General features: G+C 40.1%; 1 protein-coding gene across 3 annotated transcripts in view; it reads right to left on the bottom strand.

The window, feature by feature from the left end:
• SF3B1 (splicing factor 3b subunit 1) overlaps positions 1–13,061 on the bottom strand; it is a 36,923-nt gene extending 23,862 nt beyond the window's left edge. For all 3 annotated transcript variants that reach the window (XM_060781016.2, XM_067470692.1, XM_067470691.1), the window contains exons 1-3: positions 12,949–13,061; positions 2,344–2,510; positions 1,810–1,911 (exon numbers count right to left, since the gene is read on the bottom strand). In XM_060781016.2, coding sequence (XP_060636999.1) covers positions 1,810–1,911; positions 2,344–2,510; positions 12,949–12,976 — 297 coding nt within the window. In that variant the 5' untranslated portion in view covers positions 12,977–13,061. The remainder of the gene's footprint in view (positions 1–1,809; positions 1,912–2,343; positions 2,511–12,948) is intronic.
• Positions 13,062–23,818: the final 10,757 nt, after the last annotated feature.

Here is a 23,818-nt window from a genome sequence, read left to right as displayed (position 1 = left end):
TACCACAATAAGCCAAAGTTTTCAAAATCCAAGGGAGAGAAAGTGAAGTGAAATCTTCTGAATAGGGGCACAGACAGCAAAACAAACACCACAGGGGTGTTGACACTTCCCTATGCTATTCAATGCTAATTTAGATATATAGACATGTATTTGGCTGGAGGTGCACTTTAAATATATACCTGTTGTGACTTACACACAAATTCAATTTAAGAATAAACCTATGTAACCTATCTTGTTCGTAACTTGGGGCCTGCCTGTACAAGGAACAGAACCGTCACTATATTAATCTGCAGCTTTGTTGCACTGGGTACCATATAGCCAAGTAACTTATCATACTAAATAATACTACCGAGTATAATATTGAAACATTGCATATCTTGCAATCATCCCCTGGAGCCAAATGAATGATGTCCTAATATTAAACATTAGCAAGCACACAGAGTGTCAAATCCATGCTTTTATCATGAATTGTACAATTCTTCTATACTTTTCTGCTAATCTGCTCCCATATAAAGCATGAAACCCTTACTAACTGATAATCTTGTCACAACACATTGGGATCACTAATGAAAAAATTATGCTCCATCAACCCTCTCCTCCAAAAGTCTGACATAATCCCCTAAGAGAACAGATTCCATTTCCTTTTAAAAACAACTTACTTCCTAGCAGCTACATAATATTCTATAAATCCCAAGAGAATCTGTATTTATCCACCCTATGGGACAGCTGCAGTAGGGGAAAATCTTAAGAAAATTTAGGTTAGCACCCAGGGTGTTCTAACACCATTCTTAGATCACACTATGGTTTTTAAATGCCACATTACATTAGGTGCATCTAATTCCACTTTGAAAGCAGAAAAAAATACTCAATTTAATAAAAAAATCAACATTATTATATGGCGGTTACAGGCAACAAATACCCCTTAAATAATCCACCACAATTCAATGTTGCAGCAGCAGCAAAAGAAGCCATTATGTTTACAGTCTAAAAAGATGAGTGAGAATGTGCCTTTCTTTAAAGGGAAAAGTGTCAGAAAGAGCATGTGCCAAAGGCTCCGGGGAAGCAGTGTGCCTTTCAACTACCAGCAGTTGCAAAGCCCTGGGAAGTGGGATCAATTTAATTATAGCAACTCATTTTCATGATCTTTTCCCACAAGCAGTTGACTCCTGATAAAAGTGCATTTCACTGCTGCATACCATACTATCATTGCCATACTACCTTGTTAGAATTTGAGAAAGCCTTTGAAGTTGAAGATAGTTTAATTACTAATTTTATAAACCACATTAAACAATGAGTTTAAATTTAGGGATGGTGAATACCTCAGAATGAAACTGACTTGTTAACACAAAATCTGTTAAAATTATGTAACACCAACTTGTCATTTTGATCAATTACACGCAACTCACAATTATACTTGCCTAACTACAGTTGACCCTCCACTTTTGAAGGACTAAGGGGAGCAGAGCCCCCACAATACTAGGGGAAAAAATCCACAAATAAAATGCTACAAAGGTCCTGTAAAATGCCTAGATAAGTGTTCGACTCTATGAACCTTAGGTCCTCCAGCCCAACACTATTGTCCACTTCTGGTGGATATTAACTACAGAGTAGCACTGTAGAACTGAGAGAAAATATTAATCAAATCCACAAAAATTAAACCTACAAATGTAGAGGGCTCACCGCATTCTATGTGCCAAAAACAACTATATTTTCAGTATAACTCTAGAATAATATCTTGTACTCAACAGCCCGCTGAGAGCTTTTAGAAGAATGCTGGTACATTATATAGCACTACAATAAGGAATTCACCTGTTCAGTTGACTGTGGTATGTCATTAAGCAGTGCCACTGGTGCGTGGTACCCAGGTTTCTTCTGGCCAAGTAAGCTTGTGGAGGAGTAGTCATCATCATCCTACAAGAACAGAAGGGGCAATGATAAATAATAATAGTAATAATTTTTTATTTGTATCCCGCTTTTCTCCCTAAACAAGAACCAAAGTGGTTCACAACATTTTAAAAACAATACAAATCAGCCATACATATAACAAAACCTAAAAAACCAACCTTACAAGCATCCATAAACATTTGAAAAAAACATTTAACGAATAGAGTTGTTGTGGAAAACTCATCAATACAGATGGTAAACTCAGCTCGACTCACATAAACAAAACTACTGTTGAATATGCTGAGATTTAAAACGTCTTTACAAACTATAAAGGTGTGCAATGGTCTCAACCACATTTTGTGGAGGAATAAATCTCCTTTTCAAGAATGTCATTTTATTATTAGTCAAACTATTTAAAATTTATCATTTTGATAACCTTTATTGAAACACTATACTTACATCTTCTAGTTCAGTTGCTGCAATTGAAGTTACATATCCAGCAAATCTACTGTCACTTCCGCCATAGATCTCTTGATCATAGTATCCAGTAGAATCAAGGCCCACTCCTTGGGCTTCATCAAGGGCAGCTTTTTTCCCTTGGATTTCTCGAATCTGTGCTTCGATATCTGTCACAGAGATACAATAATGTATTGTTATATGTGTTAACAAACTGCACCATATAAATTATAACCAAATATAGTACATTTAGGTGGAAATCTAAAATTATTTATTATTTATTTATTTATTTACTTTGCTTATATACCGCTGTTCTCAGCCCAGGGGCGACTCACAGCGGTGTACAACATAGGAACAACAAAATTCAAGACATAGTATAAAAACAATTCTGGCCCCAGAGTGGCCGTTGGTGTTGGGGGAGGGGTGCTGATATCACAGGGGACAAGATGGCAATGTCCTCCCGGCTCCCCTTCTTTATTCTGGCCCCAGAGTGGCCGTTGGTGTTGGGGGAGGGGCGCTGATGTCACAGGGGACAAGATGGCAATGTCCTCCCGGCTCCCCTTCTTTCTTCTGGCCGCAGAGTGGCCATTGGTGTTGGGGGAGGGGCGCTGATTGTCCATGTACTGCACGAAGTGAGGAACTATTAATTCATACCACATATTACAGGCTGATTATCCCTTCCCTGGAAAATCTGAAATATTCCAAAATCACCTATCTGGTGGCTGCGTTAGTGAAATTCACGGGATCACCATAAAGTAACTTAAGGATAAATTGAAGACACATTCACACATAATTACACAAATCGCTACTGTAAATCATAATGTTTGTATGATATCTGAATGAAGCCACATTTTTGGTATCGACTGGGGTTTTATTTCAGGACACACATCCATTCTCCAGGATTCCTAAATCTGTGGGTGCTAAAGTCCCATTATACACAATAATGTCGTAAATAGCATTATCTAAATAAAATGACAAAATCAATGTTTACTTTTTGAATTAAAAAAAATACTTCAAGTTGTGGATGATGGAATCCATGTATATGGAGGGATAATGTATGATGGTGTGTATGTGTTACACTGTGGCATATAGCAGGCTGGAATCTACCCTGCAATTCCCTTGCATCCCTGTGGTCTAAACTGGAGGTAATAAAAAGAATTCCCTTATATGCACAAATGTGATGTGGGCATCTGCCTTTTATTTTCCTCCCTTCCCCAAGGTAAAAAAAGAAAGAAGACTCAGATCTGTCTGTCTCAGAAATTGCACTACTTAAAACATGGTATTGGTGATCATCTAACTGGATTCCTTTACTGTCTTTTGCTATTCCCCCCTACATAAATGTTTCCTGAATGTCATATGAAAGAGGTTTTTGGAGCTCATTTCAGGATAACACTCCTGCTGAGCATTCCCACAATGAACAAAGAACATCTGGATATAATTAAATAATAGTTATAATTCTAATCTTCCAAAACAAACAAAGAAATCTTCATCTCAGTAGTCAAGCTATGGAGAAAAAAACCCATGTAAAACTTATAAACGGCATTCGAAGTCTTGAATGTAGGACAGAGAAAAATATGACCTTCCACAGTCTTTTGGGCTGATGGAAGCAAATGGTGAGGGAGCATGATAGTTGTAGTTTACCCTTTCAAGAGCCATATTTTCCCATCTCTAATGTAGAAGTTATACCTACTCCGGTCAAGCTGCCTTTTAAAAATACATTATTGGATTTTATATTTACAAGTACATCTCACTTAGCAAAGTTGATGTGTTTCCTCCACAGCTGAATTAGAAGCAAAAAATATTAAAAGCGTACTGCAAAAAAGGAAGAGCACTTCAATGTGTTTCAGCAAACTTGTATTCAAATGTAACAAAGTGCACATGTAAAATTAGATCAGGTAAGTTTTGAATAAACATGCAAAATATTTTTAATGTTCTAGAGATTATTTGAAGATTTCTGAATAATGTAGTCAGGGCTAATTTTCTTTTATAGGCCTCACTGTTCATTTTTCAGTTGTTAAGGAAAGTACAGTATATGCAGTAGACTCTGTTAATCAGCACCCATGGGGATTGGTAGATGCCTGATAAATGTAGTTTCTGGTTGCTTGACAGTTACTATTAAAAATAGGCCTAATACTATAGCCCATACTATACATTAAATACACTTTGTATTGACTTTATATTGATATTAATATTAATATTCAAACACAGTAATTAAAAGCAAGGTAAGACAAATAAAGACAAACCTAATTTTATTAATTAACTGTATTACAGAAACAGCTTCTTAATTTATTTAAAGTATTATTTCTTTGATTTTTTTGTCAGTTGCTTGAGAGTTCCAATTGTTTTGAATTCTGGTTAACTGAGAGTGTAATACATCTACCTCAGCATGTGTTATGACAGTATTTCCTGCCCAGTTAACTGTATTGTTGGACTTTCCTGTGCTCCTGTAAAAATGTATTTCACTCATTGAATCTATACCTCAGCTATGTTTCTTTCAGCCGTATTGTTTTTATATTGCTTTTAATTGTGTTATTTGCTTTATCTGATGTTTTAATTGGTTACAGTGTTTTACATGTGTGTTTTAATTGTAATTTGGGGTGTGTCCCTTGTAAGCCACCCCAAGTCCCCTAGGGGAGACGGTTGGTGGGGTATAAAAATAAAGTTATCATCATCATCATCTCAGACAGGCAGATGCACAACAGTCTCTATCATTTTCTCTTTCTCCAGTGACTTATTGTACTCAACCTAACTGCATGAAGCTACTGAAATCAAGTCAAGGACTGCTCGATTTCTATCACACTTGAAGGATTTTTAATATATTCGTAAGAGCTTGAAGACCTGGTGGTTTCAACAAGCCTTTGAGAATGACCAATTCTAGTCTAGCCTCAAACATTGTTGAATATAGCCTTGCACTTCTTACCGATTACCCCAGAAATGAGAAACCACAGACCCGTACCTTTTATTGCCATTAGCCTGTTATAGCACTGTACTTCATTCCCGGCCCCATCATATTTTGAGTTTGCATTAGCCTTGGCCCAGCTTTTTAAATTGCTATGAACAGGCAGGATTACTTTTAATTTACTTTTAAAATACATGTGTTATTGTGATAATTTTATGCTTATGTTGTTTTGTTAATTTTATGTTATGCTGTTTACTTTGTATGTTTCAGTGATGTTACTTGGAAACTGCCCTGAGCCCCCCGGGGAGATAGAGTGGTATATAAATAAATTATTATTATTATATTATTATTATTATTATTATTATTATTAAACTTTAATAATAATAAAACTTTCTTTATATAAAATCAAGGAAAAGCTTTATGAGAACTACCATTCCTCTTGGCATCCCTCCAGCAACAGCAAGGGTATCCCTCTGGGCAGCTTAATCAGGAAATTCCAACTGGATGGCCCCCTGCGAGGGTCTTCGTCCAGGGGCAAACCAAGAATGGGCAACGTGGAAGTCCCTGAATAGACTTGTGGAGTGGGCAGATCAAAAGACAACCTGGCAAAATGGCACTACCTAAAAGAATGCCATACCTTGTGTGACCGTGGAGCAGAACAGACAACTCTGTATCTGTATGCTTGTCCATTGTGCCTTGCCTCAAGTACAGAGGAGGAATTGTTGGAGGCTACAGACAATGCCGTTGCTGTTGCCCGTTTTTGGTCAAAAGATATTTAGTCGCCTGCACACCTTCTATTTTTATCAGTTTTATACTAATTTATGCAATGACTTTTGATACGAAATAAATCAATTATTATTATTATATTGTAACTACATGTAATGTGCACGTCAGTTTTGAAGATGCACGTTGCAAAAAAAAAAGTTGTCAAATGTAATGCACAGCTTCCTCTTTTCCTGTCAGCCATTCTGCTACCCGCAACTGCTGACAGAGGAAGCGTCCTAGGGGAAGCTGTGTTCCTCCATCAAGCCAAAGCTGGCGAAGTTGTCAGTATTGTCGTGATGAGCAGGCAGCAGCTTCCTAACTAAGTGTCATTCACGAGGCCTTCCGTGGGGGAAGTTTTGAAGGTCTCACAAATGAGTCCAGTTAGGAAGTCATGCTCTTCTGTCAGACTGAGGCTGACGAGTTTGCTGGATGGAGCGGTACAGGTGGGTTCACATACACATCTTACTTTTGGCTATGTAAATATGGTATTACCTCTCGCTCACCATAGCAATACTGTTCAATAATGGTGAGACTATGTGCTCCTCTAAGGCAATAGGTTATGTTGATGGCAGCAGTACTGTCTGTATGGTCTTCCATTGTCAGACAGACCTTTCCTGAGAAGTCAAACTAAATGTGCAAAAAAGCTATTGAGCAGCCACAATGTATGTGTGGCACACTGTCAAAGGAATTAAAAGGTCAGAGAAATAGAGTCAACGCTGAATACAATTCACTTCTGTGCACAGATAGAGTTTAATGCTAAGCATGATTTGGCAGTGGAACCTCCTTCTCTGGACATCTTCAACAAGAGACAGGACAGCTACCTGCTGAGAATGCTTTAGTTGGAGATGACCCCATTACAGGTTGACGAACTGACACAAAAAAGCCACAACCCTGAATCTGAAAGACCTGAGCAGACCTGTAGAGAATTGGAGGACATAGAGGTCGCTCATTTATAGGGCTGCCATAAAAATTGCGTTGATGGTAGTTAACACCAACTTCTTCATTTGAACTTTTATTATCTCATCTATCAAACCTAAAGATTGGAATTAAAGAGAATTCAGAATTAACAGAAAGTAAAAGATAGACACTATGGTGTAGAGGTTTGGATATGCTCCTGAAATCAGTGTTCGATTCCTTGCTCAGCAATAGAATCCGCTTGAGCAGGTAACACATTTTCAGCCCCAGAAAATCTTGTAATATATTTGTCATAGGATCACCATAAGTGAGAAACAACTTGATGGCACACCACTACAACAACAAGTAACTAAGAAACAATGGCTACTACTTCAACATTTGGCTGTCCACTAGTAAGCAGGTTTGAACACCATGAAAACAGATTACACCTGGTTAGTGTCTTGCTTTCCCATCCATAAACAATGAGATTCATTTATTCATACCAATGTTGCCTGTTTACAGTTAAGTAGGCGCCATGCCTGTCATACAGTACAACCCGTAGAACACTGTAAATAGGCATAATAAAGGATGCATAAAAAAGACTGACCCAAATTGAAATTGCTCTATTTCTGTATTTATCCCAAATATTTATCCATAACTAGTTATGGACTTGGCATGTATTTATTGATTTGTATTGAAACTGGATCCATCATTTTGAAACACCCTGTACATTTAGCCATATAAGACACAATCCATTAACAATATGCAAAGATTTTTAACTTTGTATTGCCAAAGGCTTTCATGGCTGGGATCACTGGGTTGTTGTAGGCTTTGTGGGCTTATACGGCCATATTCTAGAAGCATTCTTTCCTGACGTTTCATCTGCATCTATAGCAGACATCCTCAGAGGTTGTGAAACCTCACAACCTCTGAGGATGCCTGCCATAAATGCAGGTGAAAAATCAGGAGAGAATGCTTCTGACGTTTCTGCTTCTAGAACCTGGCCATATAGCCCGAAAACCTATAATACCAATTTCTAACTGTATTAAATTCAGTAACTCCAGGGCCTGAAATCGGCAAAGCCTACCAACCAGATATTAATAATGTCACTTCTTCCTTTACAAAATTGTCTTTTCTTTTTGTTTCCTCAGAAAATCACCCCTGGTTATCGTATTATCATTGTCTAGTACCATGCTCTCTCATCTTAACCCATACATTCACCCAGAACTGTTACCTCAAATTCGTCACTTATTATCTCTTCTCAAATTCCTATGCTATAGGAGTGGGAGACACATACTCTCGGGTATCACAGGAGTACAACTTACATCTGCCCAAGACAGTATAGTTCATGATAAGGGATGATGGAAATTGCATTCCTATAGGATTCAAAGAACCACATCTTACCCAAAAGCAGTTTCCTAATCCAGTTAAGATCCTACAAAGATTTCTGTACAAAACAACAGGCTGAATTAGGACCACTGAATGCTGCAGAGAAATGCCCTTTTAACATTATTTGGGAAATCCCTCTCTTTACCTCATAAGAGTCTCCCTCATCTTCAATTTTATAAACAGAAGAGAATGGAAGAAAAACAGGAAGATATTCCCTTCACCATATTTTACATGTTTCCCAAACAAGACCATCATTTTTCCATCCTGCCCATGATTGTCACTCCTCCAGTTCTCACATGCTTGGCTGTCAAATGACACCTGGCTCCCTTTCTCCATTACTATCCTTCACACTTAGAATGATCTGACACAACATCAGATGCTGCCTTCTTTACTTTCTTTCAGAGCCTTCCTTGTAACCCATTACTTTCTGAAAGTCGTTGCTCCATCGCCTTAGAATCAATTATGTAATGCCACCAAGCCAAAGTACAGATAGATGTAATAATATGTGTCAATACCCAGCCCTTTGTGTCTATCCTTTTTAGGCTGGTAGACAGGTATCATACCTGCCACATACACATATGTTGCTATAAATAAAATATTATTAAGAATATTTTATGTTCTCAATGTGTTTTTAAAAGATTGTTAAATGTGTTTTTAAAATTGGAGGCAGCTAAGATTACTTAGTAGGGCTAAACATCCAGACATTATTATTTTGATTAGCTTGCAATGCTGCTAACTTATTTCTTGGATCAAACCAAAGTTCTTGCACTAGCTTTCAAAGCATTATAGCCAGAAAAACCTAGATACCCTCAGACCAACTTCTCTGCATGCTGTAGTTGTCATCAGGGGCACTAAAGGGGAGATTTAATAAGACCTAAATAAATGTTGTATCTGAGGAAACCTGGCCTGCCCTTATTATTCCTCTACTCTACACTTGTCACAGCAAGACTGCAAGTTCCCTGCTTGTTCTTCCAGATGTAAAAGCACCCATGCGGGTACAAAATGTGGTAAATTTGCTTATCACACTCTCTGGGGGTTGTGGAGGAATGTTCTGAACATTTTTTTCACTTTAGAATTATTGGAACAATATGGACACGGCAAAAGAGAAACCACAGGGAATCCATGTGCAGCCACTTTATCCACTCCAGCTCAAAAACAAACTCAATTCTCTAGTACAGGGCTTCTTAAATATTTGTTTTTCACTTGCAATCCCTTTTTGCCCAAGAATAATAAATATACTGTCATTATATAGTAATGTAAATGTATTAACACACAGCAAAATATACATGCTTGAGGAGCACAAGCACATGGTAGAGTGGGAGCATGCTTGGGGTTCTCTCGTTACGGTAAATACCCAAGAGATCTATCCATATGTTCCTAAGTTTGGTTGCTATCTTACATATATTTACTTTCAGTACAAATGGAATAAAGTATTCTTTTCAGCAAATATATCAACCTACAAACCCATCTTCTCTGTCAGAAGGCCTCTGATTCAAGCACTAACTCACAAATTGAGATGTAAGTAGTTATAAAACTGCGCAATAATAATAATAATTTTATTTGTTACCCACCTCTCCTCAAGGTACAAGGCAGGATATAACATAGTTAAAATAGTCCTTTGAGGTAAGAAAATAGGCTGAAAGATCTATAGGCTTTGTTGCCCAGATAGAAGCAGAGTTTAACCTCAAAAAAGGGAGCATACAACTACTCCACTGTTATTTTTTAAACTGCATTTGGGGAAAGAAATAAAATAATTTCCTGCATAGCATATAATATTCTTCCTGCATGAAAGGTAGAATCCAATGCTTTATTTTAACAAGAATATTCAATCTTGAATATTTGTGTACTATACTGCTCATTCAAACTCATACTAATCAGTCAGCCACAGGAAAAAAATTGCTAATTTTTACTGTAATTCTCGAATTACATTTGTTGTTTAATGCTCATCAACAGATGAATTCTCAATGTGTTCTGAGTTCAAAACATACTGCTCAAAACACAGTGTCTAAACTGAAAAACAAACCCAAACTTACTCATATTTTGTGAACACATAGATATTGAAATGGATAGGCACTTCTTGACAGACAATAATTACAATATGAATGCAAACAATTACATGAAATTGGAGGGGTAGCATGTTCCTTATGGGAGTAGTTATTTCCCCATTTATATCAATACCTCTGAGGATCTCTGCCATAGAAGCAGGAAAAATTGAGAGAATGGTACTGGAACATGACCATACAGCCTGAAAAACTCACAGCAACCTAAATGGAGTAATTATTTCCCCATCTATATAAATGGATTAGTCATTTCCTCATTTGTATCAATGGAAAAATCATGGGCCAAAATCGGAATTGACTCAATGATTTGGTGGCGCTTACATAAAGGCCCCTTCTACACTACTATATAAAATCCAAATTATCTGCTTTGAACTGAATTATGTGGCAGTATAGACTCATATAATCCAGAATATCAAAGCAGATAATCCTATGGCCCCTTCCAAACAACTGTATAAAATCCACATTGAAATGGATTATAAGGCAGTGTGGACTCAGATAATCCATTCTGGATTATCTGCCTTTATATTCTGTGCTATATGGCTGTGTGGATGGGCCCTAACACAGATGGCCGCTTGGGGAGCAGTGACTCACTTTCCAGTTGGGACTAATAACTGAATTTAGGTCATGGATTCCACAAGCAAATCCTCCTTAAAGCTTGCAGAGAGACAGCTCAGGACCCTTCCACACAATCATTACAACAAATCACCTCCAATATCTGCTTCGAACTGTGTTATCTGAGTCCACACTCCCATATAATCCAGTTAAATGTGAAAACATGGCTGTTCGACGTGATTTTGAAGAATGAATAACAAATCCCCATACCATGACCGTCCCAGTACAAATTTGTCCTTTTGATGCGCTTTATCACATCCCCTAGTGAGAATTAAACCCCATCGTTGTCCCATCTGAATCTCCGACCAGATACACTACTCTATTTACCTATCTCACCCAGGGTTTTATAATTCTATCCCTTTCATCTGGCCCAGCCCATTGTGTTTATTTTATTTCATATCCTGTGTTTACCCTACTGTATTATTTTATTTTGCATTTTATTTTATTTGATGTTATTAGTTTTGCTGTTTGTATTTTCTTTGCTTTATTATAATTGTCGGGCTTGGCCTCATGTTATCCACCCTGAGTTCCCTTGGGGAGATGGTGGCGGGGTATAAATAAAGATTATTATTATTATTATTATTATTATTCAATGTGGATATTATGCACATGTGTGGAAGGGGCCTCAGAACACTGTGGGCCCTTCTACAGTCTAGAATGAAAGCTGTTTGACGTGACTTTAACTGCTGCGGCTAAATGCTATGGAATTCTGGGGGTTGTGTTTTGGCGAGGCACGAGCACTCTTTGCCAGGAGGATTTGTAACATTACAACTCCTGGGATCCCAGTGCATTGAGACATGGCAAGTCTCTTCCACACAGACGCCTAAACCCCCACATTATCTGCTTTGAACTGGAATATGAGGCAGTGTGGACTCAGGGCACTTCCACATTGCCATATAGCTCAGAATATGAAGGCAGAAAATCCCACAATATCTGCTTTGAACTGGATTGAGTCTACACTGCCATATAATCCAGTTCAATGTGGATTTTATGCAGCTGTGTGGAAGGGGGCAGACATTTTAGGGTCCTTCCAAACAACCATATGGCCCAGAATATCAAGGCAGAAAATCCCACAATATTTGCTTTGAACTGGGTTATTTGAGTCTACATTGCCATATAATCCAGTTCAAAGTGGATTTTATGCAGCTGTGTGGAAGGGGCCAGATATCTCAGGGTCCTTCCACACAACCATATGGCCCAGAATATCAAGGCAGAAAATCCCACAATATTTGCTTTGAACTGGGTTAATTGAGTCTACATTGCCATATAATCCAGTTCAAAGTGGATTTTATGCAGCTGTGTGGAAGGGGCCAGATATCTCAGTGTCCTTCCACACAACCATATGGCCCAGAATATCAAGGCAGAAAATCCCACAATATCTACTTTGATCAGGGTTATTTGAGTCCACATTCTGATAATGTGGGATTTTCTGCTAGATATTCTGGGATATAGCACTGTGTGGAAGGGCCTCCTGTTGAAAGTGGAGTCAAACGGAGTTAATTCTACGATGAGCCTTCCTCCTCCAACCTGCATTTTAACAGGCCTATTTTTAAATTAAAGAACGACCCACAAGGAGGCACAAAGGCTGCCTCCCAGGAAGAAAACGTAGAAAAGGATGTTCCCCTTCCCATATGTTCACAATTTTGCGTGCGCAAGGGAGGAAGAGGCCACGACTGCTTCCTCGAGGCCTGGCTTGAAGAACACGCGGGCCTCGATTTCCTCAACCCCGCTCCTCTGCGCTGCCCTCCCGGCCACTCGGGTTCACGCGAAATAGTTGGAGCGGAGGGGGAAGGAGCGGCGAGGCCTTGAGACACCTCAGCGACGACGCCATTACGCGAAGGCCTGGCCCGCTCAGGCGCCCTTTCCCTTCAGCTTCCTGGAGCCAAGGAGCGCCGCCCTTCGAGAGGGAAAAACAGCGCCTTCAGACTTCGAGGCCTAAGCGGCCGGGGTTTTAAGCCGCAAACGGAAACCACCCTCTTTTTCTCTTACCTTCGTGCGTCTTGGCGATCTTCGCCATTTTGTGGAGCTCGAAGAAGCGCAGCCAGCGAGATGGAGGGGGGGGGGCGGCGCGCGCTTGTTCTCTCGACGTCCACTTCCGCTTTCGGGGGCGGAAGGAGGGAGTTGGGAGGGGGAGATGGGAGGAGTGGCCGCGCGAGAGCCCTTTGCGCAGGCGCACTGGAACGGCAAGGGGAAGGCGGGGAAACCGAGAGGGACGCCGCAGCTTCAGCTTTTATACAGCGCAGGAGTAAGCGGGGCTTCCCTTCCGAGTCCATCATAAGACCCCTTATTTTGTGGGATCGCGTTCACAGAAATAAGGCGCCTTTATACTGGAGAATTAATGCAGTTTGACACTACTTTCAACTGCTATGAAGTAACTCTAAAAGGGTTGCTTTGGCAGAGAAGGCTAAAGGCCTTGTAAAACTGCAGCTCTTATAGTATTCCCACACAACCATATAACCCAGAATACCAAGGCAGAAAAACCCACAATATCTGCTTTGAACTGGGTTATCAGACTCCACACTCAATGTGGGGTTCTCTGCCTTGATATTCTGGGATATAAGGCTGTGTGGAAGGGCCCTGAGTCCACACTGCCACATAACCCAGTTTAATGTGGATTTTATACTCCACAGTTAATTGTAGCCATTTTAGATGAGTATCAGGCTCCTTCTACGCAGGTGGGAAGTAGCAGCCAATAGTGAAAGGACCAAGGCAGAGACATCTCCAGCTCATCCCTTGTTTGGGTATCAGCCAGCACGTAGAATCATAGAATCAAAGAGTTGGAAGAGACCTCATGGGCCATCCAGTCCAATCCCCTGCCAAGAAGCAGGAATATTGCATTCAAATCACCCCGACTTAAATCAAGAAATAGTTTTCTAAGATCTACAGAGACACTCGCTGGAACACCTCAGCAAGTGAGAGTCCAAAACTGGCAGGCTCAAACCCAGAGCCTCAATGATACCAAATGAGAGACTCCCCTCTGGGCACACAGAAGACTGGGCGACTTGGAAGGCGCTGAACAGACCGCTCTGGCACCACGAGATGCAGAGCCAACCTTAAGAAATGGGGCTACAAAGTGGAATCCACAACATGCGAGTGTGGAGAAGAGCAAACCATTGACCACCTGCTGCAATGCAACCTGAGCCCTGCCACATGCACAATGGAGGACCTTCTTGTAGCAACACCAGAGGCACTCCCAAGTGGCCAGATACTGGTCAAAGGACATTTAATCAACTACCAAGCTTGCAAACTCTGTTTTGTCTGTTTGTTAAAAATTTGTTTAAAATGTAATCCAATTGTCTGGTTGCTACTGACATGATAAATAAATACACAGGTGTATAAATTCCTCATTGAACTGGATTATATGACAGTGTGGATTCAGATAACCCAGTTCAAAACGGCTATTGTGGATTATCTCCCTTGATATTCTGGTTACATGTGAATTAAAAGGGGTCTTGTGGCATATTTGGGGCTAAATAAGAGAGAAAAATGGTAGCAGCTGCACTGCAGAATTATATTATCAGTATATGTAGATCCCATCTTTACTCTTAAAAAGAGACTCAATGCAGCAAACCATTCTAAAAATTCAATATACAAATCAGAACCTAAACTATATAAACACTAGAACAGAAATATACAGGCAGTCCCCAAGTTGTTACCAAGATAGGTTCTGTAGGTTTGTTCTTAAGCTGAATTTGTTTGTTAGCTGGAACAGGTACATTTTAAAAGTGTAACTCCAGCTCTCTCCCCCCCCCCCTCCCCTCTCTCTCTATAAATTATTTAGCTTTGGATAGCATAGGAAAGGGTTTACACCGCCATGGTGTTTGTTTTGCTGTCAGTGGCCCCGTTCAGAGGATTTCACCTCACTTTCTGTCCCTATGATAATTGGATTTTGAAAAAAAATTGACTTCTGGAAATAAGATTGCTGATAAAGCATCACTGGAGACACCTTTTTTCACATGATGACTCTTTCAGAAGTTAATTTCCCTTCCAAGGGAAAGATTTCTCTCACTTCTTGTTGGCTCACCCCTGTTCTTAACTAGGAGTCATTTGTAAGTTGCATGTTTGCAGCTCGAGGACTGACTGTGGTTAAATCTATTTTTTTTTAAAAAAAATTAAAAACTGTTCAAAATACCTATCAAATACCTATTAAACGCCACACAACACCCCCGGCTCATACCTACTTGAATATAAAGTGTTTAGCTTGCTTCCATTCTAGCCTCCCTGGGAAACAAACTTAAAACTCCTAAATCCCAAGCACTGGGCCTAGCTGTCAGACGACTATAATTATGCAGTGGGAAAACAGTCCATCTGCTTCCTCAGACTCTGTGTATGTGACTTGCCATAGAAATGCAAAGGTGGTGGGTATGGTGATGATAAGTGGCAAGTTATGTATTAGCAGTAGATGGTCATTGAGCAAGCATGGACAAACTTTAGCTCTCCAGCTGTTAGGAGTTGTGGAAGTTGAAGTCCAAAACACCTGGAGGGACGAAGTTTGTCCGTGTCATTGAGAGACAGATATAGGAGAGAGGTGTTGCATAAATACAAGATGAGTGGATAACCCTAGGAAGATGGAAGAAGTTACTGGGATGCAGTGTGATGCTGGCTCTGTTTAACCCACTGTCAGGGGATTGGAGTTTGTTAATTTATTTGGTTAAATACACAGACTAATAGGGCTCATGCCATAACCTGGGACAGTTTTGAGATGGAAAAGTGCCACAAAGACAGCAGTCTTAACCCCCTTTTTTTGTTACAGTTTGAAGGGTGCTTCAGTATTCTGTCATATTTTTGTATGTGTTTTTTTCTTACCACCCAGGGAATATTTTCTTCATGGAAATATGAAGAAGCCAGTTTCGAATAAAAACCTAGTTTGTTTCTGGGTTTTTTTAAAATGCATTTGAATGAAATTATCACAACTTGTTGAGAATGGACAGATATGGAATTTAGACTGGAGTAAAATGAGAGGGAAAGGCCTGGTGAGTTGTGACAACCATAATAACAAAAGTGAAGCTAAGACATAGGACAGAGGCATTTATTTAATCTTGGCCAAGATGATGCTTGTAAACTCCTGCTCCAAAAAATTACAAGCATAAGAGAGCATGTGCTCTGCACAACAGTTTTTATACACAATGTTCATTATTCCAGTTTGAACCATCCCTCTTCTGTTTCTGGTTGGCCGAGCTCTGTTGATGTGGCTGGAAATCCCCTCCCAGCCAGATAGGGAAAGTAGTATGGACAGAGAGGAGTCTGTAGGAAGTGCTAGCATTCCATGCCAGCAGGGGTCCAGGGTGGGGATGATGGGATTGTGAGAACAATGGAAGCTGATCTCTGTAGTCTTGGCTATTTAGCAAAGATGCCTATTGGGGAGGCTGCAGTTGGGTAGTTGAGAGCTATTGTTATCTTTTGTTATATTGGGTTGTTGTAGGCTTTTCGGGCTGTATGGCCATGTTCAGCGCTGCCTCCAGAAAATCCTGCAAATTTCTTGGGAAGACAGGCGGACAAATGTCAGCGTGCTGGAAGAAGCAAAGACCACCAGCATTGAAGTGATGGTCCTCTGCCATCAGCTCCACTGGACCGGCCATGTTGTCTGGATGCCCGACCATTGTCTCTCAAAGCAGTTGCTCTACTCCAAACTCAAGAATATCAAATGAAATGTTGGAGGACAGGAAAAGAGATTTAAAGATGGGCTCAAAGCCAACCTTAAAAATTCTGGCATAGACTCTGAGAACTGGGAAACCCTGGCCCTTGAGTGCTCCAGCTCGAGGTCAGCTGTGATCAGCAGTGCTGTAGAATCTGAAGAGGCACGAATGGAGGGCAAAAGAGAGAAACATGCTAAGAGGAAGGCGCATCAAGCCAACCCCGACCGACACCGCCTTCCACCTGGAAACCAATGCCCTCTCTGCGGGAGAAGATGCAGATCAAGAGTACGGCTCCATAGTCACTTACAGATCCACCAGAAAACTGATCCTGGAAGACTATCCTACTCGGCCAACGAGGGATCACCTAACATCTAACAACAACATGGCCATGTTCTAGAAGCCTTCTCTCCTGACGTTTCATCTTCATCTATGGCAGGCATCCTCAGAGGTTGTGAGGTCTGATTATTTGCCTGAGGCTGAGAAGCATTCCGGCTTGAGTCAAACAGTTTACTTTCTTATATTTACCGTAGTATATTTAAGAATAAGGCAGAATAAAAGTACAGCTTATACATTTCAGACTTGGGAAATAGATGCATTATATAAAAGGATAAAAGTTACACTGAAAGGGATAAATAGAAGTTTTGGGTTTGGATGTCTAAGCATGATTATGTCTTTTTTCTAGGCCAGCCAAATAAAGGATGTTGCAATGACCCAAAGTCTCCTTTGTCTTGAGCCACGTCTGGGACCGTGAAACAATAACTGGCTAATTTGCTTCCTGGCTTAGGTCAGGTAGAGGTTAATGTTTTTCTGTCCCAGAAGTAAAATAGAACATGTTTTATAGACTTATAGAAATAAAAGTGTGATAAAATATAGTTTATAGTGGAGAGAGAGAAGTCTAGGGGCATGGGGAGGCCTGGGAATTTTATGGAAAAGATAGAGCGCCATTGTATCTCATTCTGTCTTGTTGCTCTTGTAAAACTATAAATCCATAACTATAAATCCTTTTTTTATTAGGGGTGGGGGTCATGGTGTTCAATAACAAAATTATCACCTTGTCCAATTCAACCTGTTGTTTAGCCCAGATATTTCCATCTGAAGCACCTGTATATCCCTTCTATGCTTACTCCTGCTTCCTTTCAGTCTTTCTTATCTGCCCTTGCACTTTTCACCTTGCCTTTCAGCAATGCAGGAGTGGAATGTACAGTTTCATAAATTAATCTAGTCAAACACAACTTAAAGAACAGGACTCAGGACAGGCTCCTTGTAGATGTCTTGAAAATCAGAGCCAAAACAAAGATTTGTCCCAACCAGTTTCAGCCATCCAAAGATCTTTGTTCAGAACTGAATTGTATGTTGTTGCTAGTGACAAGGGTGCTACAGAAGGCTTTGATGGTATCTTTTGAAAACTGTATATGTGAAGAAGATTCTTAAAAGCCCAGAAGGACAGAACAACTCTTTGCAGATGTGCTATTGACCTTTCTTGACTTTCGCTCACTATTGAATTTTACTATCATTCCCTGGCTTCAGGCCTGCAGTGTCCTTCATATTTTGGCAACATTTCCCAAAATCCTTTTTGTAAGAAGTCTATTTCTGTGATGAGAAAGGAACCATAAAATGGGCATGTCACACTCCGTTTGCTTAATTGTCTGTAATGAGCAGAACCCAATCTGAGTCTTTAAAAACACATTTTGCAATAAAGCCATGCAGCTCTTTCAAAATGCTTTAAGCTCTCAGTAATTAACCACATTATGGGAGAAAAACAGGCTACAAATCCAATCAATAAATAAAGTCTAGCTAACCATTCTGGTAAACAGGATTGGAAAGCTTTGGCTTCATTATAATTTTATCACATTCCTTATAGTGTAGTTCGTAATTGTCTGTAATTCCTATACCTTAATGTGTGTGTTACCGAATATCAGCCCAACACTGAGGAATCCAAGCTTCTCTTTCAATCAGCATTTGTGGAGCAACTCAAACTGACTACCCTTGAACATTCTTGAAATTACTGTATCTGAAACAATTTGAAAAGATCTTTCCACTGGTAATTACATGCCACAGTTAAAGTATGTGTAAGCTTACAGCCTCATATCTTAGACTTAAATGTTTACTTTAAAGTCTCTTTAATTCCAGTGCGTTGGATCCAAATATATTGTGGTCAGAGTAAACTCATTGAGATCAATGGAATTATAGCTAATCATGAGTAAACAGTCCAGTTAATTCCTGTGACCCTATTCTAAATATAACAATTACTGCAGTTCTGTAAATGTGTACTCAAAAGTAAGTCTCACTGAATTCAGTAGGCTTCACTTCTGAGTAGATTGTGGAATCATAGTATGCATCTTCACTATAAGATTAATGCAGTGTGACACCATTTTAGATGCCTTGACTTAATCCTTTGGAATCCTAGGAGTTGTTGTTTGGTGAGGCATCAGCAGCCTTTGACACAGAAGGATCAAGCTCTTGTAAAACTACAACACTAATTATTCCATAGCACTGAACTATTGTAGCTAAAGTGGTACCAAACTGCATTAATTCTACAGTGTAGAACAGTGGTTCTCAACCTTCCTAATACCGTGACCCCATAATACAGTCCCTCATGTTGTGGTGACCCCCAACCATAACATTGTTTTCATTGCTACTTGATATCTGTCATTTTACTACTGTTATAAATTGTAAATATCTGATATGCAGGATGTATTTTCATTCACTGGACCAAATTGAGGACAAATACTCAATATGCCCAAACATGAACACTGGTGGAGTCTGGAGAAAATAGACCTTGACATTTGGGAGTGGTAGTTGCTGGGATTTATAGTTCACTTATAAACAAAGAACATTCTGAACTCAACCAGCAATGGATTTGAACCGAACTTGGCACACAGTACTCCCATGACCAACAGAAAATACTGGAAGGGTTTGGTGGGCACTGATTTTGAGATTGGGAGTTGTAGTTCACCTACATCCAGAGAGCACTGTGGACTCATGCAATGGTGGATCTGGACCAAACTTGGCTCAAATACTCAATATGTGCAAATGTGAACACTGGTGGAGTCTGGGGAAAATAGACCTTGACTTTTGGGAGTTGTAGTTGCTGGGATTTATAGTTCACTACAATCAAAGAACATTCTGAACTCCACCAACGATAGAATTGGCTCGAACTTCCCACATGGAATACCCATGACCATCAGAAAATACTGTGTTTTCTGAAGGTCTTTGGGAACCCCTCTGACACCCCTTCGCGACCCCCTCAGGGGTCTCGACCCCCAGGTTGAGAAACACTGGTGTAGAAGCACCCATAGCCTCAGTCTGCATTCGAAAATATGTAATTTGTTCATGCTGCTGTATCTCATTCTGGCTTGTTGCTCTTGGAAAACTATAAATCCCTAACTATAAATCCTTTTTTATTAGGAGTGGGGGTTGTGGTGTTCAAGAACAAAATTATCACATTGTCCAATTCAACCTGTTGTTTAGCCCAGATATTTCCAACTGAAGCACCTGTATATCCCTTCTATGTTTACCCCTGCTTCCTTTCAATTTTTCTTATCTACCTTTGTATATTTGTCGCCCTTTATTCCACAGCAATAAGCCTCTCTCATTATTATACCTAAGTAATTATAAAGGTAATATCTGAAATATAATATAAAGATGTCAGACCTATGGAATCTGAAAAATGCTTGTGCACAATTACAGTATAGATTTATAAATTTAATCTAGAAAATAATTTAGACATTTTTATTTATTAGTATCTAATTATACATTTACAAGCCACTCTGAGTGCATTTGTAGCTGAGGAGTGGGATAAACATTATCCCAATTTAAAAGATATTTTTAAAATATTTAAAAATGTTAAATATATTTTTAAAATATTTTAAAAATATTTAAAAATTTTAAAAATCATATTCTGCTTATTTAATAATAGCAGTAATACTAATTGTATTTCTTACTCGCCTTTCCTCGTGTTTTTATTTAACACTTCCTCATTCTGGGGAAATACTGAATGTAACAAGTACATTGTATCTTCAGTAATATGTACAAATGTGTTCCAGTGCGATTCTTTAAGAGAAAATCTTGTTATGAATGGATGCCTACACTTACATAAGTGCTCTGCCTGTGAAACAAGAATCCAATTAATGCAGTGCCTAATTTAGCCAACCTATGCTAAACTTAGAACAGATATCTAGAAGGTAACCTTTACGTAAGTGCTTGCACTTTCATTGCATTAAGAAGTATATCTAATAGATATCTTTACCAAGCCTAGCTGGTGCTTCCTTTGCTCAGGTGGAAGCTTGTGGCTGTTTTACTTCGGCCCCTTCCACACAGCTGAATAAAATCCCACATCTGCTTTGAAAAGGGATATATGGCAGTGTGGACTCAGATAACCCAGTTCAAAGCAGATATTGTAGGCTTTTATGCTTTGATTTTCTGGATTACATGGCTGTGTGGAGGTCCCCTTATATAGAGGTAGCCCAGAACTAAGGTTTCCCTTTGTAATTTCAAAGCTGGAAAGAATGTAACATTACTATGGCCCCTTCTACACAGCTGTATAAAATCAAAACATTGAGCTGAATTATATGGCAGTGTAGACTCAGATAATCCACACAGCCCTGTATCCCAGAATATCAAGGCAAGAAATCCCCCGGTATCTGCTTTGAACTGGGTTATCTGACTCCACACTCAGATAATGTGGGATTTTCTGCCTTGATATTCTGGGATATAGAGCTGTGTGGAAGGGCCTTCAGTTCAAAGTGAATATTATGGATCATCTGCATTGATATTCTGGGATATGTGGCTGTGTAGAAGGGCCCTAGGATTATACAAATCCTGTTTATATTTCTGTTATGTATTTTTTATTAGTTATCCGGTTTCTGAATCCAGATTATATGAGTCCACATAGTCATATCCATATAGTCTACACTGCTATACAATCTATGCTGCAAGTTCAAAGCAGATCTTCTGGATTCAGAAAGTAAATTACATGGCATTGTAGACCCAGCCCCAGGCCCCATTACATGGCAATGAGTCATCTTCCTCAAATTATGCTGTAATCGTTACATTATGTATGTCCTTCAATGAATTTAACCAGGCCAGATAATTCAAGTTATCAAAGCAGAAAATCCACATTATCTGATTGGAAGTGGATTGTTGTAGGGCCCTTCCACACAGCCATATAACCCAGAATATCAAGGAAAAAAATCCCTTATCTGCTTAACTGGGTTATCTGAGTCCACACTGTAATATAATCCAGTTCAAAGCTGATGTGGATTTTATACAGCTGCATAGAAGAGGTCCCAATGGAAGATATAGGATCACAGAGTTCTGGGAGGATTGTACCAAGGGTGCCTCTACGATGTAGAATTGGTTTGGTTTAACTGCTGCGGCTCAAGGCTATGCAACCCTGGGAGTTGTAGCTTGCTGAAATCTCCACACTGTCAGAGATGGGATAAAAAACTTGAAACTACAACCCCCACAATTCAATAGCATGGAGTCACAGCAGTTAAAGTGAGGTCAAACTTCGTTCATTCTACAGTGTAGATACACCAAGAGTCAGATAGGTCCCTTCTACACTGCCAGATAATTCAAGTTATCACAGCAGAAAATCCACTTTATCTGATTTGAACTGGGTTATTTTAGGCCACTTCCACACTGCCCCTACATCCCAGGATTTGACCCCGGATTATCTGCTTATCCCAGGTTTTCTGACAGTGGAAACTCATATAATCCAGTTTAGTAATATTACATGCAATATGAATAACATATTCTGTGTTATATGGCTGTGGGGAAGGGCCCTGAATCTACACTGCCATTTAATATAATTTCAACACTTAAGTGATCCCTCATTGGCCGAGTAGGATAGTCTTCCAGGATCAGTATTCTTGTGGGTCCGTAGGTGACTGTGGAGCCCTATTCTTGATCTGCATCTTCTTCCACAGTGAGGACATTGGTTTCCAGTTGGGAGGCGGTCTCAGTCAGGATTGGCTTGATGCGCCTTCCTCTTGGCACGTTTCTCTTTCACTCTCCATTCATGCCCCTTCGAATTCTGCAGCACTGCTGGTCACAGCTGACCTCCAGCTGGAGCGCTCAAGGGCCAGGGCTTCCCAGTTCTCAGTGTCTATGCCAGAGTTTTTAAGGTTGGCTTTGAGCCCATCTTTAAATCTCTTTTCCTGCCCACCAACATTCCTCTTTCCGTTCTTGAGTTCGGAGTAGAGCAACTGCTTTGGGAGACGGTGGTCGGGCATCCAGACAACGTGGCTGGTGCAGTGGAGTTGATGGCGGAGGACCATCGCTTCAATGCCGGTGGTCTTTGCTTCTTTCAGCACGCCAACATTTGTCCGCCTGTCTTCCCAAGAGATTTGCAAGATTTTCCAAAGGCAGCACTGATGGAATCATTCTAGGAGTTGCATGTGACGTCTATAGACAGTCCACGTCTCGCAGGCATATAGCAGGGTTGGGAGGACAATAGCTTTATAAACAAGCACCTTGGTGTCCCTACGGATGTCCTGGTCTTCAAACACTCTGCTTCATTCGGAAAAATGCTGCACTCGCAGAGCTCAGGTGGTGTTGTATTTTGATGTCGATGTTGACGTTGGTGGAGAGGTGGCTGCTGAGGTAGCGGAAATGGTCAACAATTTCTAATGTTACACCATTAAGCTGTATTTCTGGCATTGGAGAGGGATTGGCTGGTGACTGCTAGAACAGCACTTTGGTTTTCTCGATGTTCAATGACAGGCTGAGCTTCTCGCATGCTTCTGCGAAGGTGTTTAGAGTGGCTTGTAGGTCTTCTGAATGCACACAGACAACGTTGTCATCAGCATACTGGAGTTCTATAACATGTTGTTGTAACCTTGGTTTTGGCTTTCAGTCTGCTGAGGTTAAACAGCTTGCCATCTGTCCAATAGATGTCAGATATAATTAAATGTGTATTGTATACAGCTGTGTGGAAGGGCCCATAGTGCTTGGGGCTGTGCCTGTGGGACTCCTTACCACATGTTGCCAGCTTGACTTGTGCATGTTATAATTTCCAGGGCGGTTTTTTTGGAGCTCTGCCTCAGCTGGCGAAAAGTCTTGAAAATGTTGGACCAGACATCAAGGGCCGCCTTTTCTGCAACTTAACACTCCCGCAGCTTGTTGCTATGAGAAAGAAAAGTTTGTTTCTTCCTTAGAGGGTGGAATCTTTGTCTGACTGAGGCGATGAGTGACGCTCTTTCCAACCAATCAGGTCCCGC

The sequence above is a fragment of the Anolis sagrei genome, chromosome 1 (genome assembly GCF_037176765.1).
Source record: "Anolis sagrei isolate rAnoSag1 chromosome 1, rAnoSag1.mat, whole genome shotgun sequence".
NCBI classification, from domain to species: domain Eukaryota; kingdom Metazoa; phylum Chordata; class Lepidosauria; order Squamata; family Dactyloidae; genus Anolis; species Anolis sagrei.
Note: the sequence above shows the minus strand (reverse complement) of the source record. Positions and strands in the feature narration are given on the sequence as shown.